At 43.5% G+C, this 13,885-nt stretch overlaps 1 protein-coding gene across 1 annotated transcript; it reads left to right on the top strand.

Moving 5' to 3' along the window:
• Nucleotides 1-8,053: 8,053 nt before the first annotated feature.
• LOC124805668 (mucin-2-like) lies at nt 8,054-9,577 on the top strand. Its single transcript, XM_047266237.1, has one exon. It carries the CDS (start codon nt 8,054-8,056, stop codon nt 9,575-9,577), a length of 1,524 nt encoding a protein of 507 aa, XP_047122193.1.
• Nucleotides 9,578-13,885: the final 4,308 nt, after the last annotated feature.

Below are 13,885 nucleotides of genomic sequence, written 5' to 3'. Positions count from 1 at the left end.
TTATTCGTTTGACGCTTATTTCGTGAGATATTTGGCCCGGTCACGATCAATGAACCACCCTGTTCTGCGTTGTTGACATGTGTGTCACATTTAAAAATGTGGGCGGCAGTGTGTCCACTCTCAACTACTCACTTCTAAACATTAGTTTCAATTGTATTTCGTGTCAGTGTCTAATAATGCTGTTAGTCATTATATGAGACTCTGAGGACTGAGATATGAAACTGTGCGACAACAGACGCAGTAAGCCTATAGTGAAGCTCAATGGGAAGTTCGCAACATACAGCTTGGAATCTCGGAAGTTCGAGAGGTGTATGTGAGTTAAGTGGACACTGCTATAAAGTTGGTAAATCCGAATCTGTAACATTTTCAGTTACTTACCTACAATGTCAAATAACACATAATTTCTTCTACATCGGTGATAAGGTGTGGGGCATGATTCTGAGGGCGTACCAGGCACGTTCGTTACAACACATCGGAACTATCAACTATCATTATACATTTGTAGATACTTTGCCCAAAATAAATGGAATCTCGATGAAACAACTCTGAAGTCTTTGCAAGCACTTCTGTCGTAAAGTATATGAACATCCTGCTGAAAATGAACTTCGATAAAAATGATGTTACTGCAGTTCCCAGAATTAATCTGTTTCTCTGCATCGCCGTGCGAGCTAGAGTATGACGCATACACACATAATGTACGTTGCACATTTGAAAAAGGGCTGAAATTCTCCAGCAAAGTGAAACATGTAAGTGGTGCAGATTATTGCGGTTAAAGTGGTTTCAGCATTTACAATCTACTTCGAGACCCTGGACATATACATGAAGTAACTGATGAAAGAGGTACAAATATATTCAGCAAAAGGCAGGAGTACAGTTATATAACTGACTCAGCAATGAAATGAACAGGAATTCAGGGAATGTAAAGCGAACAGGCGCAGGAATAATGCGAAGATATCGAAAAGCAAATATCCGTCCGAACGACTTTTTTTAGCATGTGCATAAGTCAGAGTAAAGGCAAATGGCGTCAGCATTAAGAGGCTGAAGAAATTTCACTGCTGAACCCAGAAAAGAGCTCGATAAGTGGAAAAGATATGTTGAATGTGTCCACAAGGGGAGGAACTGTATACTGACGGAATAGAAGAAGAAATGCGAGCGATTTGAAAGGCACAGAGGGTTCAGTATTAGTGTCAGAGGATAACAAAGCTACTGAAAACTTGCAATTAATAATGGGTAGAGGAACAGGTAACATTCCTTAAGAGTTTGTAGAATATTTTTGTAGAATCTACTCTACTTCTATTTTAACCATGTGTTGCAATTATTACTAACTTACATATTTAACTAAATTCTTCAAATCTTGCATGCTGATCCCGATATTCCTTGTAGTCTACGAATGTTCGGAACTGTATGGAATATTTGCAGAAATGGAGAAATAAGATACCACTCAGTCCTCCGCTACCTGTGGTCTTCGGAATTACGCGAACTGACGAGGTGTCCGGGTTGTCGTCGTCAGTGAAACAAATTATTCAGCACTTTAGTCTTCATTTCGGTAGTTTCAGATCACTTCTTGTCCTCGCCGAAAGCAATCCATCAGAAATTTCAGGGATGGCGAAAGTGCAGGTCATACGGCGCCCGAGCTCTTGTATAGTCGTCGACATTCGTAGATCATAGTTGGCAAGCTAATTCATAGCCCTGTAATATAAGCTACTCCATCACGTTTGACATTCACCCAGTACGCATTTGGTCACAGTGAATACGCATCGTGCGTCGAAATGAATATGCAATCGCAGAAGTTTCGCGCCGCTGTTTTTGACCACTTCAGTATTCTCACTGATGTGCCCATTTGAGTTTCAGACGTAACTGGTGTCTATCATCTTCCACTTTCGTGACAGTCATTATGAGGCACTTGAGTTCCTCTCTAGTAAATACCATGTGACGTGGCATTTTATTTGGCTGTTTGGAGGGAAAAGGGCATGATATACTGTAGGCATTGTCACAGCGTCAACCACTGCATATTACTTGACATGGATCTTCTTTGACGCAGATGTTGCGGTATTTGTGCCCTTGCATCCGTGGGCGTGCAGTTGACCGCGGCGACCGGAAGAAGCCGAAGAAGAACAAGAAGGCGCAGGTGGTAAGTGTCTCTCTAGCTCACACCAGTGGAACACAAATCTTATCCTACGCAGGATATTACTCACTGTGTTATATGTAGCTTAGCTTAGTTGCATGATCCAAAAACTTGATACATATCTTCAAAGCCGGATTTGCGTATGATGTTGCTATTGCTAAAACTGATCGTTTTAAACCCTCGGACAGGGAATACGATAATTGTGTTTGCAAGGCTGTCTACCCGTATACATCAGACTATTTGACGCTTAGGTGAAGGCAGGTCAGTATTATGGTAGGGCCGCCTTTCATTAGTGGTACACTAAGTGAAACATGATGTGTAAAAGTGCATTTCGAGGTAATTTGGTCTTTCATTGCAATGACCTGATTACGAAATGAATCTACTGATGTTAAACCTTTTTATTCTCTGTTATTCTATTAAATAATCTCCGGTTATTGCAGCTAACCTTTGATAGTTATCTGGTAGTTACACGTATAATCATTATGCGAGACGTAGGAGAAAAGCAGGCAGACTTATTATGTCTTATGAAGCCCTCGATTTTTCAAAGGAGTCACCTTTCATACGACGCTTACATTGCAATATACTGACAGTTAATATTTAATGGAAGCTGCCATATTGGTTTCTGGTAGTTGGTTGTCTTTCTTAATATGCCGAGTGATTTACATGTCTAATCATTCTGCCTAGCGTCAGGATATGCACATTGCTATTCATCAAACAAAGATTGAGTGACTGAGCCAACCAACTGAAGTAATAGGCCCTGTCCTGATGCAGATGCAGAGAGGACAATGCGCAAACTACTGCTACTGCTGGGATCTCGCTTACTGGACGCTGATGATTTGGCCCCTTTTTGTGACTTGCTACTACCAGCCCCACAACTCGGCCCGATCGTATATTTAGTCTCACATTCGCCACTTTTGGTCACTCCGTCATCGACAGTATAAACAATCATTACACTCTACAGGCTCTCGCGAGTCAATTCTACACGACTGGCCATTAAAATTGCCACACCAAAAAGAAATGCAGATCATAAAATGGTATTCATTGGACAAATACGAGGGTTATTCCAAAAGTAAGGTCCGATTGATTGCCAAATTGAAACCACAGTGAACATCAGAAATGTTTTACTTGTAACAATTAGCTACACCTTTCAGCTACTTCTCTACGTAGTCGCCGTTCTGACTTAGACTTTTGTCATAACGTTGTACCAACTTTTCAATAGCCTCATCATAGAAGGCAGCCGCCAGTGCTTTCCGCCAATTCTCCACGCTGGCCTACACCTCGTTGTCTGTGTCAAAATGTTGTCTTCAAAGACAGCGGTTCATGTGACCAGAGATGAAACTCAGGGGGAGACAATTGCGGACTGTATTGTGGGTAATCTCACATTTCCATTTGAAAACGATGCAGGAGCATCTTCATTGCCCCTGCAGAATGCGGCTGAGAATTGTCGTGAAGACGAAACAGCACGACAGTTATGTAATGTTGGCTGCATAGCTTCAGGCGAAATTTCTCACCAGGCCCTCGTACTTGGCGGCAGACACTATTTTCTAGACATCTTTACGCACTCACTGCGAGCTCAGAAATGAGAAGAGCGACGTGATGCTAACTGGGGTTATACTAGAGACACTACCCAACACATCTGTGCAAAGCTTTATCGGATTTTCATAGTCGTTTCCATTTAGCGACCGATCGGACCTTACTTTTGGAATAACCCTCGTATATTATACTAGAACTGACATGTGATTACATTTTCACCCAATTTGGGTGCATAGATCCTGAGAAATCAGTACCCAGAACTACCACCTCTGGCTGTAATAACGGCCTTGATACGCCTGGGCATGGAGTCAAACAGAGCTTGGATGGCGTGTGCAGGTACAGCTGCCCATGTAGCTTCAACACGATACCACAGTTCATCAAGAGCAGTGACTAGCGTATTGTGACGAGCCAGTTGCTCGGCCACCGTTGACCAGACGTTTTCAATTGGTGAGAGATCTGGAGAATGTGCTGGCCAGGGCAGCAATCGAACATTTTCTGTATCCAGAAAGGCCCGTACAGGACCTGCAACATGCGGTCGTGCATTATCCTGCTGAAATGTAGGGTTTCGCAGGCATCGAATGAAGGGTAGAGCCACGGGTCGTAACACATCTGAAATCTAACGTCCATTGTTCAAAGTGCCGTCAATGCGAACAAGAGGTGACCGAGACGTGTAACTGATGGCACCACATACCATCACGCCGGGTGATACGCCAGTATAACGTTGACGAATAAACGCGTTCACCGCGATGTCGCCAAACACGGATCCGACCATCATGATGCTGTAAACAGAACCTGGATTCATCCGAAAAAATGACGTTTTGCCATTCGTACACCCAAGTTCGTCGTTGAGTACACCATCGCAGGTGCTCCAGTCTGTGATGCAGCGTGGAGGGTAACCGCAGCCATGGTCTCCGAGCTGACAGTCCATGCTGCTGCAAACGTCGACGAACTGTTCGTGCTGATGGTTGTTGTAAACGTCACCATCTGTTGACTCAGGGATCGACACGAGGCTGCACGATCCGTTACAGCCATGCGGATAAGATGCCTGTCATCTCGACTATTAGTGATACAAGGCCGTTGGGATCAGCACGGCTTTCCGTATTACCCTCCTGAACGCCCGGATTCCATATTTTGCTAACAGTGACTGGATCTGGAAGAACGCGAGCAGCAATGTCGCGATACGATAAACCGCAATCGCGATAGGCTACAATCCGACCTTTATCAAAGTCGGAAACGTGATGGTACGCATTTCTCCTCCTTACACGAGGCATCACAACAACGTTTCACCAGGCAATGCCGGTCAACTGCTGTTTGTGTATGAGAAATCGGTTGGAAACTTTCCTCATGTCAGCACGTTGTAGGTGTCGCCACCCGCGCGAACCTTGTGTGAATGCTCTGAGAAGCTAATCATTTGCTTATTAAAACATCTTCTTTCTGTCGGTTAAATTTCACGTCTGTAGCACGTCATCTTCGTGGTGTAGCAATTTTAATGGCCAGTTGTGTACATGCAACAGGGCCACGCTTAGGACAACGCAAACACATTGTGAAGGAAGTGGACGTGAATAAAATAAACTTTCCCCTCTTAGGATGGTGATCCTTTACAGCACAGACTAATCGAAGTCACACACAACATTAAAATCTTTCATGCCGCTCAAAACGCTGACTTAAAAATATCGCAACACCAAGTGAGCGTTAGATGACATTAGCGGAAGATGATAGGCGTCTTTATGCATCTGAAAAATGATGTCTATTAAATTGTTGCGCCAGTCACATTGGAGTGGCGCTAGTAGCACCACTATGAGGACGCAAATCGGGTTTACTTGAAATACAAGCTGTAAGGTGGTGAATGTTATGTTAACCGGGGACCTAGAAACGACGGAGAGGCTCCGTCCCCGCCGTAGCCGCAGCCGTCCACAACCGCACGACGACTACCGCGGTCCACTCCACCCCTCCGCCGCGCGCCACCGAACCCAGGGTTAGTGTGCGGTTCGGCCCCCGTGGACCCTCCCATGGAACGTTTCACACAGACGAATGTAACCCCTATGTTTGCGCGGTAGAGTAATGGTGGTGTACGCGTACGTGGAGAAGGTGTTTGCGCAGCAATCGCTGACATAGTGCAGCTGAGGCGGAATAAGGGGAACCAGCCCGAATTTGCCGAGGCAGATGGAAAACCGCCTAAAAACCATCCACAGACTGGCCGGCTCGCCGGACCTCGACACAAATCCGCCGGGCGGATTCGTGCAGGGGACCGGCGCTCCTTCCCGCCCGGAAATGGTGAATGTTAATTATTTTTGAGACTGGATGCGGTTAGTTGATGGAAGCCAAGAATGCCTTTAAAACGGCAAAGAAGCAATTATCAACACCTCACTGAGTCCTATAATAGGGCTACGAGAAGCTGCATGTTCCTTGTGCGATATTGCGTTGGTCACCAAAATGTTCGGTCGCAAGAAGACCGGGCTCTGGACGGCCAAGTGGCACTACCGAGATGGAAGACATCGTGTTGGTCGAATGGCTCTGGCGCGTGCTACTGAATTTTTCAGCAGCAATATCAGCAGCAGTGGGCACCACGGTGACAACAAACTGTTAAAACTCGGCTACTTCAAGGTCAGCTCCGAGCCAGACGACATGTAGCGTGCAATCCAATGGCCCCAAAACACCGCCATTTGCGGTGTCTAGGGGCAGATTATTGGAGGGCTGGCGGCTGGGGGCCTACAGGCAACCTGTCTGAGTGATAAACACACTTCAGCTACATCTGGAGTTATGGTCTGGGCTGCAGTTTCGTACGACAGCTGAAGCACTTTCATTGTTACCTAGCGCACACGCTGGAACTGCACCTGGAGTTACGGTCTGGGGTGCAATTTCAAATAGCACTCAATCGATCATATGTGACATAACTGGACTATAATTCCAGCGTCATCTACAGTTAGCTGTAATCATCCCTATACTGACTGACCACGTGGAACATACATGGAGCTCCATCACAAAAACTGATATCTGGCAACATCCAACACAATGCTTGCACGTTTGAATGTTTGTAATAAAAATTCTGGTGATTATGCTGGTTATTAATGTACCACCATTTCACATTTCCTACAGCGTGTTCATGCTTACATTACTCTGTGATCTTGTACATCTACATCTAAATGGATACTCTGCAAATCACATTTAAGTGCCTGGCAGTGGGTTCGTCGAACCACGTTCGCAATTCTCTATTATTCCACTCTCGTATAGCGCGGGGAATGAACAAACACCTATATCTTTCCGTACGAGCTCTGATGTTACTTATTTTATCATAGTGATCGTTTATCCCTATCTAGGTCGGCATCAACAAAATATTGTTGGTGAATGAAACTTTGTGAGAAGATTTCTCCGCAAACAATCCTTTGTTTTAATGATGTTCATCCCAAATCCTGTATCATTGTAGTGACACTGTCCCGTATTTCACGACAGTACAATACATGCTGTCATTCTTGGACTTTTCAAGGTACTTCGTCAGTCCTATCTGGTAAGGATCCCATACCGTGCAGCAGCATTCTACGAGAGGACGGACAAGCGTAGTGTCGGCATCTCCTTAGTAGATCTGTTACATGTTCTTTGGTTAGCTGTTTCCCACAACATTTTCTGTGTGTTCCCTTCAATTTAAGCTGTTCGTAATTGTACTTACAAGGTATTTAGTTGTATTCATGGCCTATACATTTGAATGATTTATCGTGTAACCAAAGATTAACAGATTCCTCTTAGCACTCATGTGGATGACCTCACACTTTTCATTATTTAGGTTCAATTATCAATTTTCACACCACATAGATACCTCTTCTAAATCGTTTTGCAATTTGTTTTTGATCTACAGATGACTTTACTAGTCGATAAAAGACAGCGTCATCTGCAAACAACCTAAGACAGGTGGTCAGATTTTCTCCCAAATCATTTATTTAGGCAAGGAACAGCAAAGGGCCTATCAAACTACCTTGGGGAACGCCAGAAATCACTTCTGTTTTACTCGACGACTTCCAGTCAGTTACTACGAACTGTGATCCCTGTGACAGGAAACCACGAATCCAGTCACATAACTGAGACGATATTCCATAAGTATGCAATTTCACTACAAGGCGCTTGTGTTGTACAGTGTCGAAAACGTCCCAGAAATCCAGAAATACGGAATTGTTATGTCTAAGAGTTAGATATGTTACATAGACAAATATATTATCGAAATTTCATTACTCTGAATTAATTATATTTTGGTTTTGCGATGTTTTCCGTCAGTGTACATCCAAAATATTTGATGACTTTCACATAACAGTCGAATGATTTCTACAAAACCAATACTACATACAAGAATGTCAGTCATAACACCAAATATCCTTCTGCTTCCAGGATTGTAATATGCCCGACACCATGCGCGGCAGCTACCCTATCACTGGTGAAGAGCAGCCATTGCCGCCTCCACTGCCATCACCGCCATCGCCGTCGCCACTGCTCCCTCCCACGATCCAAGGCGTTGAGAACATCGCTGCTGAAGAGAAACCGCTGCCGCCCACCGCCGCAGGCAGCGATGACATCACAGCTGATCAAGAGCCACCGTCCCCCGCTACCTTGGACGGCGGCGAGATCAGCTACTTCGATGAGCTGCTGGCTCCCACCATCTCTGCTGGCAGCTGCAACTACCTCCTTGAAGAGCCGCCACTCTCCACCACCTTGTGTGGCGCTGCTAACACCATTGCAGATGAGACACTGCTCCCCACCATCTTGGCGATCTGTGAGGCAAATGGTAATGAAGAGCCGTTGCCTCCCACCGTCATTGGCAGCGGTGACGCTGATGCCCCTGTTAACCCACTGCCACCCACCACCCCAGGCAGTGGTAAAATCCTAGCTGATGAAGAGCCACCATCCCCTACTACCTTGGACGGTGGCGAGGTCAGTTATTTCGATGAGCTGCTAGCACCCACCACCTCTGCTGGCAGCTGCAACTTCCTCCTTGAGGAGCCGCCACTCTCCACCACCTTGTGTGGCGCTGCTAACACTATTGCAGATGAGACACTGCTCCCCAACATCTTGGGGATCTGTGAAGCAAGTGGTAATGAAGAGCCGTTGCCTCCCACCGTCATTGGCAGCGGTGACTCTGATGCCCCTGTTGACCCACTGCCACCCACCACCCCAGGCAGTGGTAAAATCCTAGCTGATGAAGAGCCATCATCCCCTACTACCTTGGATGGTGGCGAGATCAGTTATTTCGATGAGCTGCTGGCACCCACCATCTCTGCTGGCAGCTGCAATTACCTTTGTGAAGAGCCGCCGCTTCCGACCACCTTGTGCGGTGCTGCTAACATCATTGCAGATGAGACACTGCTCCCCACCATCTTGGGGATCTGTGATGGAATTGGTAATGAAGAGCCGTTGCCTCCCACCGTCCTTGGCAGCGGTGACGCTGATGCCCCTGTTGACCCACTGCCACCCACCACCCCAGGCCGTGGTAACATCACAGCTGATGAAGAGCCACCATCCGCCGCTACCTTGGACGGTGGCGAGATCCGTTATTTCGATGAGCTGCTAGCACCCACCATCTCTGCTGGCAGTTGCAACTACCTTCCAGAAGAGCCGCCATCCCCCACCACCCTGTGCGGCACTGCTAACACCGTCGAAGATGAGACACCTCTCCGCACCATCTTGGGGAGCTGTGAAACAACTGGTGATGAAGAGCAGCTGCCCTTCACCATCTTTGGCGGCAGCAAGATCACCCCTGAAGTATCTCTGTTGGTGCCTTTAGTCGATGTTGCACCATCACCTTTACAGGGCGTGCTTCTCACTGGCCCTCCCAGAAAGCAGGCCTTCCCTAAACTTTGCACAAAGAAAAAAGCATCTAATCCTCCTCTTTGTCTTCGTGGGCCTCCACCTTTCCCTGCGTTTAGGAACAAAAAGTAATGTGATGAGTCTGTAATTTGAGTCAAAATTAATAAAGTTTTTTGAAAACACATTTGTTGCTGGATTGTTTGGTTTGTGTGATAGAATGTGTTCCTAAACTTTTGATGTCAGTTGTAATTTCATGTTCTATCCGATGTACGCATGAGGAATTATACTGCGCCACCCTACAGACACGACCACCATAGTTGAAATGAAACGATTAGACACTACAGAGACATAGTGACACATAGTGAGACAGCAATGTTGCACTTCAATTTCTTAGTTTCACTCAGCTACAGTCAAGAAGCACAAGACAAGAATCTGCTATGTTAGCTGTATCGTGGAAGTACGTCACCCGACTTCACAGGTAAGACTAGCCTAAGATAACCAGCGAGAGTAAACTTGTTTGTGGGAAATACCGTCTGTCCAGATCACAACATAGACACTTTTACTTGGACATTTACTCTCTCTATACAGCACGCACTACATACCACTATGAAGATATTGTGCACAGATACTATTTATGGTTTGATTTTAGTAATGCAACTATCAAACGATCTACACGGTTCGTACGAACAACTACCATCAAAGACAATCTCAGCTTCAGTGAAAAATACTGCGCACTTTAGTATACGTTGGATAGAAAATTAGATACTCGGCGTCACCAACATAAATTTTTCCAGTGGGTAACTCTGCTACACGAAAACGCATCCTGCTATCCAACGGCGTATCAGAAATTCTCAACTACTTTTTAAAAAGAATACGTGCTGTCGTCCCGATAATACCGTAGAAATATCTTTCCAGTTGAAACTTACACCCTAATTACGTAGAACCAGCTAACTACAGTGTGGTTATCTGCAGTTTTAAACAATATTTATTTTACGTCGCACTTTCAGAGATACAATTTTCTCTCTTTTTTAATTGACGTTATTAACCAGAGAGAACTTCTGTGTGCAGCAACCACACACCACGGTAATATCCTTACAGAACGTCAACTCCAACGCATTAATTCGTTTCAAAATTCTCTTACTCTCAGAAAAAAGTAAATTATTTGTCTTTCCAGAATTAATCATCTTTCCCTTGAAATAAAATCCTAGAGATAATTTCAGTTTTTTTTTTTAATTTAAGAAATATGAAACAGTTTCTCTCTTTGGAAATTAACAGCTCTGAACTAGTATTTTTCATTTTTTTTGTAATTATTATCTTTGATTTTCATAACGTTGGGGACTTTTCTGTATGTAAGCTTTGGTTCCTTTTAATACTTAACCTGACGATGTTTGCAAAATATTTGTTTGCTATAAAACTGAACTTCCCTTTTAAAATATCTTTGAATACTAAATATAGAACCAATGAAACTATGGACATTATTTTTATTTTTAAAACAGAAACTTTTTTGTCTTTATTGTCTGTTTTCTTTCATGTACAGATACAAGTCATCTTTGATTTTACGAGTGATGGTCAATCAGACAAATCCCTCTAAGCGGAAAAAAGGGCTGGGTACCACCGCCACTTTTCAGACTGCTTGAACTTTAAAACAGACATGAAATTAATCCTACTTCATGTGAACTTCCCGTAGATGCGCCGCTATTGAAATTATTTAAAGCACAGTACTCGCACGATTGGAGAGACAGTTAATGTGTCCTCAGTAACAATGATTTTTGTTTTGTCGTTTAGGGTTTTATAGGAAAAGGTACTAAATTCTAGACCGAGCGAGCAAATATCCAACTAACTTAGATTTGTTTTCACTATAGCACATACAACCGTAAGTTAACCGTTCTCCTACTTACAAAGATAACACTGTCCAAGTGTTGTAATATTATTGGTATTTCCGTCCTATGAAAGCTTTGAGTACCCTTTGAAAGACATTTGTTTTGTATAATTTACATAACTGTAAAGATGCGCATCTAGCGCGGACGCTAATACATCGATTGCGCAGTCAAAGAAACATTTTAACAGAAGCTGAACTGTCGTCGCGCTTCGATCTAAATAAAAGATGACGGTAGAAAACGTTTGTAGATCTTCAGATTTTAATGTACTTCTGCTTGTGGTGTGAAAGCGTGGAGAAGGTCGACTTTAAGCTAAAAAAGTGAGCGGTCTTGCCAGCGTGCAGACAACATTATTAATTAATAACATTAAAGTAATTTATGTTCGAGACTGTAATTCAGCAAGTTATTGTTATCGGAGGTGTTGAACAGTGCAAGAATTATCTTCAACGAAAGGAGAAAAGTAGTGACTATAATTTGTGACAAAAACGTGAACCAAGGAGACAGCACAGGACAGGCTGAAATCTGATCGCACCCTACTGTTAGAAAAGTAATTATGTAAGTTGTATTGTTTATAAATAAGCCCTAATTTGCTAGTGAGAATTGTTTGAATATATTTAGTGTTTACCAGACTTCTTATTCTGTTCTTTTCCTTTATACTTTTTTATCCTCCGTGCCATATTATTTTTATAAATGTCAAACAGCCTTTACTACAGCAGAGAATACTGCGGCATCCTGGTCGTAGACAGAAGGCCGCTCCTTGTCTTCTATACAGCTCATAGCTGCCCCATTTATTAATGATTTCATTTGCAAAAGCAATTTTTTTTTTACCATCCACTGTTAAAGGTCCCTTAGGTAATTATAGAATTCATACTGATTACGTAAAGAAATCCGGGTTGTTCTCTTCCAAATAATAGAAGTCTTTGCGTAATCAAAAACTAGCCTCCTTCTGACAACGATCAGGAGCCGACCAGAAGACGGACGTCTTCGACCGCTTTCGTGTCTCCTGTGGCAAAGCTGTGCCAAACTGGGAACACGACATTCTAGTATGAAACACAGATTTAAATTGAAAGAATTGAGATATATTTAACCAAATAAAATAATAATTTTTTTTTATCATACTAGATCTGGCGCCCGAACAGGGACCTGATAAAAATTTTTAATCTGTTCTGTTATTGTTTCATGACATCATCCGGTGGACATCGGGAAGCCGTAAATGAAGTACTGAACGAAATCGAGGAAGTATAAAAAACAAAGAGAAAAATTCGAAAAATAACAGCAGTGCGCGAAACGACTGATGTAAGTACGGTTTTCATTACGCATAAAATCTCGCGTCTTGTATAATATAACTGATTTCCGGAATTTCTTTCCTTACTGCTTCATTTTATCCTATCGCTGTTATTTCCTTGCAGAGTTGCTTATTTACGTAGTTAGAATTCATTTCTGATCATCTCTTCATGCAAAGTTTATTTGTTAGTATTATGAGCATCTTCATTGTTGCTACGGTTAAGAACACAAGATGGATGCCATAATAGCAGGATTCAGTGTTTAGTAGGTGTTTGTCACTTATTTTCAAAGTTAGGTGCCATCTTGTCTTCTAGCCGGTATAGCTCTGCAATTGTCACCTACCGCGGTGTGACGTTTGACTATCAGCGCGCGCATCTGAGAATTGACGATCGGCGTACCGCGAAATATTTCTTTGAGCAGTTACGTCACAAACTTGAAAATAAACATGGCAGATGACAAAGGAAAGCCGACAAACAGTCTGGATGACGGTGATGACACAGTTGTCAAGTCATACCCACTACGTTCGCGAACGGGAACAGGCAGACCCGAATCGCGAATGGAGACAACGGTAGACGATGATGGTGTGCGTGACGTATCGTCACAGCAATCATCGTCACAGCAAGCGGGAGAAAATTTGATGGTTGAAATGATGAGAATTTTTTTTTCAAGAAAGAGAACAGGAGAAACGGGAAAGGGAAGCTTATAAATTACAAAAACAACGAGAGACATGAAAGGGAACAAAAAGAAAGGGAAAAGGAACGGCAGACAAGGCGAAAATGGTTTGACCTGAATACCATGATTGGTACAATGAAAAATAGGTTAGATAATATTGATGCCAACTTAGAGGCAAGAATAAGGACAGTCACGGTGGAATATATCTCGGAATTAAGTACTAAAGTTAATGAAAGGACAGAAGGTATTCTGCAGAAGGTAGATGCATGTGAGAGCACAGTAGGTAACGTGCACAAAGACATCAAAGTACAAATCGAAAGTTGCCAGGCAGTTACAACAGAAGTTTCAAAAAAGTCCGCTGAGGTCGGAGCTAAAGTAAACAAGCTTGCAGACAATGTCGTCACTCTGCAAGGCCAGGTCAATGACCTGACACAGGCGCTATCCGAAATAAACATTGAAAAGAGGGTGAACGATGCTGCAGCCAACGTACGTTCCACGATAGGAAAAGAATTTGTAGAATGGGTCGAGACTAAGGAACAGTACATAGAAAACAAGGTTCAACACGACTTAAAAGAAGCCGTTAAGTCAGCCACAGTTGAAGTTTTAG

The sequence above is a fragment of the Schistocerca piceifrons genome, chromosome 7, assembly GCF_021461385.2.
Source record: "Schistocerca piceifrons isolate TAMUIC-IGC-003096 chromosome 7, iqSchPice1.1, whole genome shotgun sequence".
Taxonomy (NCBI): Eukaryota; Metazoa; Arthropoda; class Insecta; order Orthoptera; family Acrididae; genus Schistocerca; species Schistocerca piceifrons.
Note: the sequence above shows the minus strand (reverse complement) of the source record. Positions and strands in the feature narration are given on the sequence as shown.

What these genes read in the sequence shown, in the direction of transcription:
- LOC124805668 (XM_047266237.1), top strand. Translation starts at nt 8,054, where the DNA reads ATGCGCGGCAGCTACCCTATCACTGGTGAAGAGCAGCCATTGCCGCCT.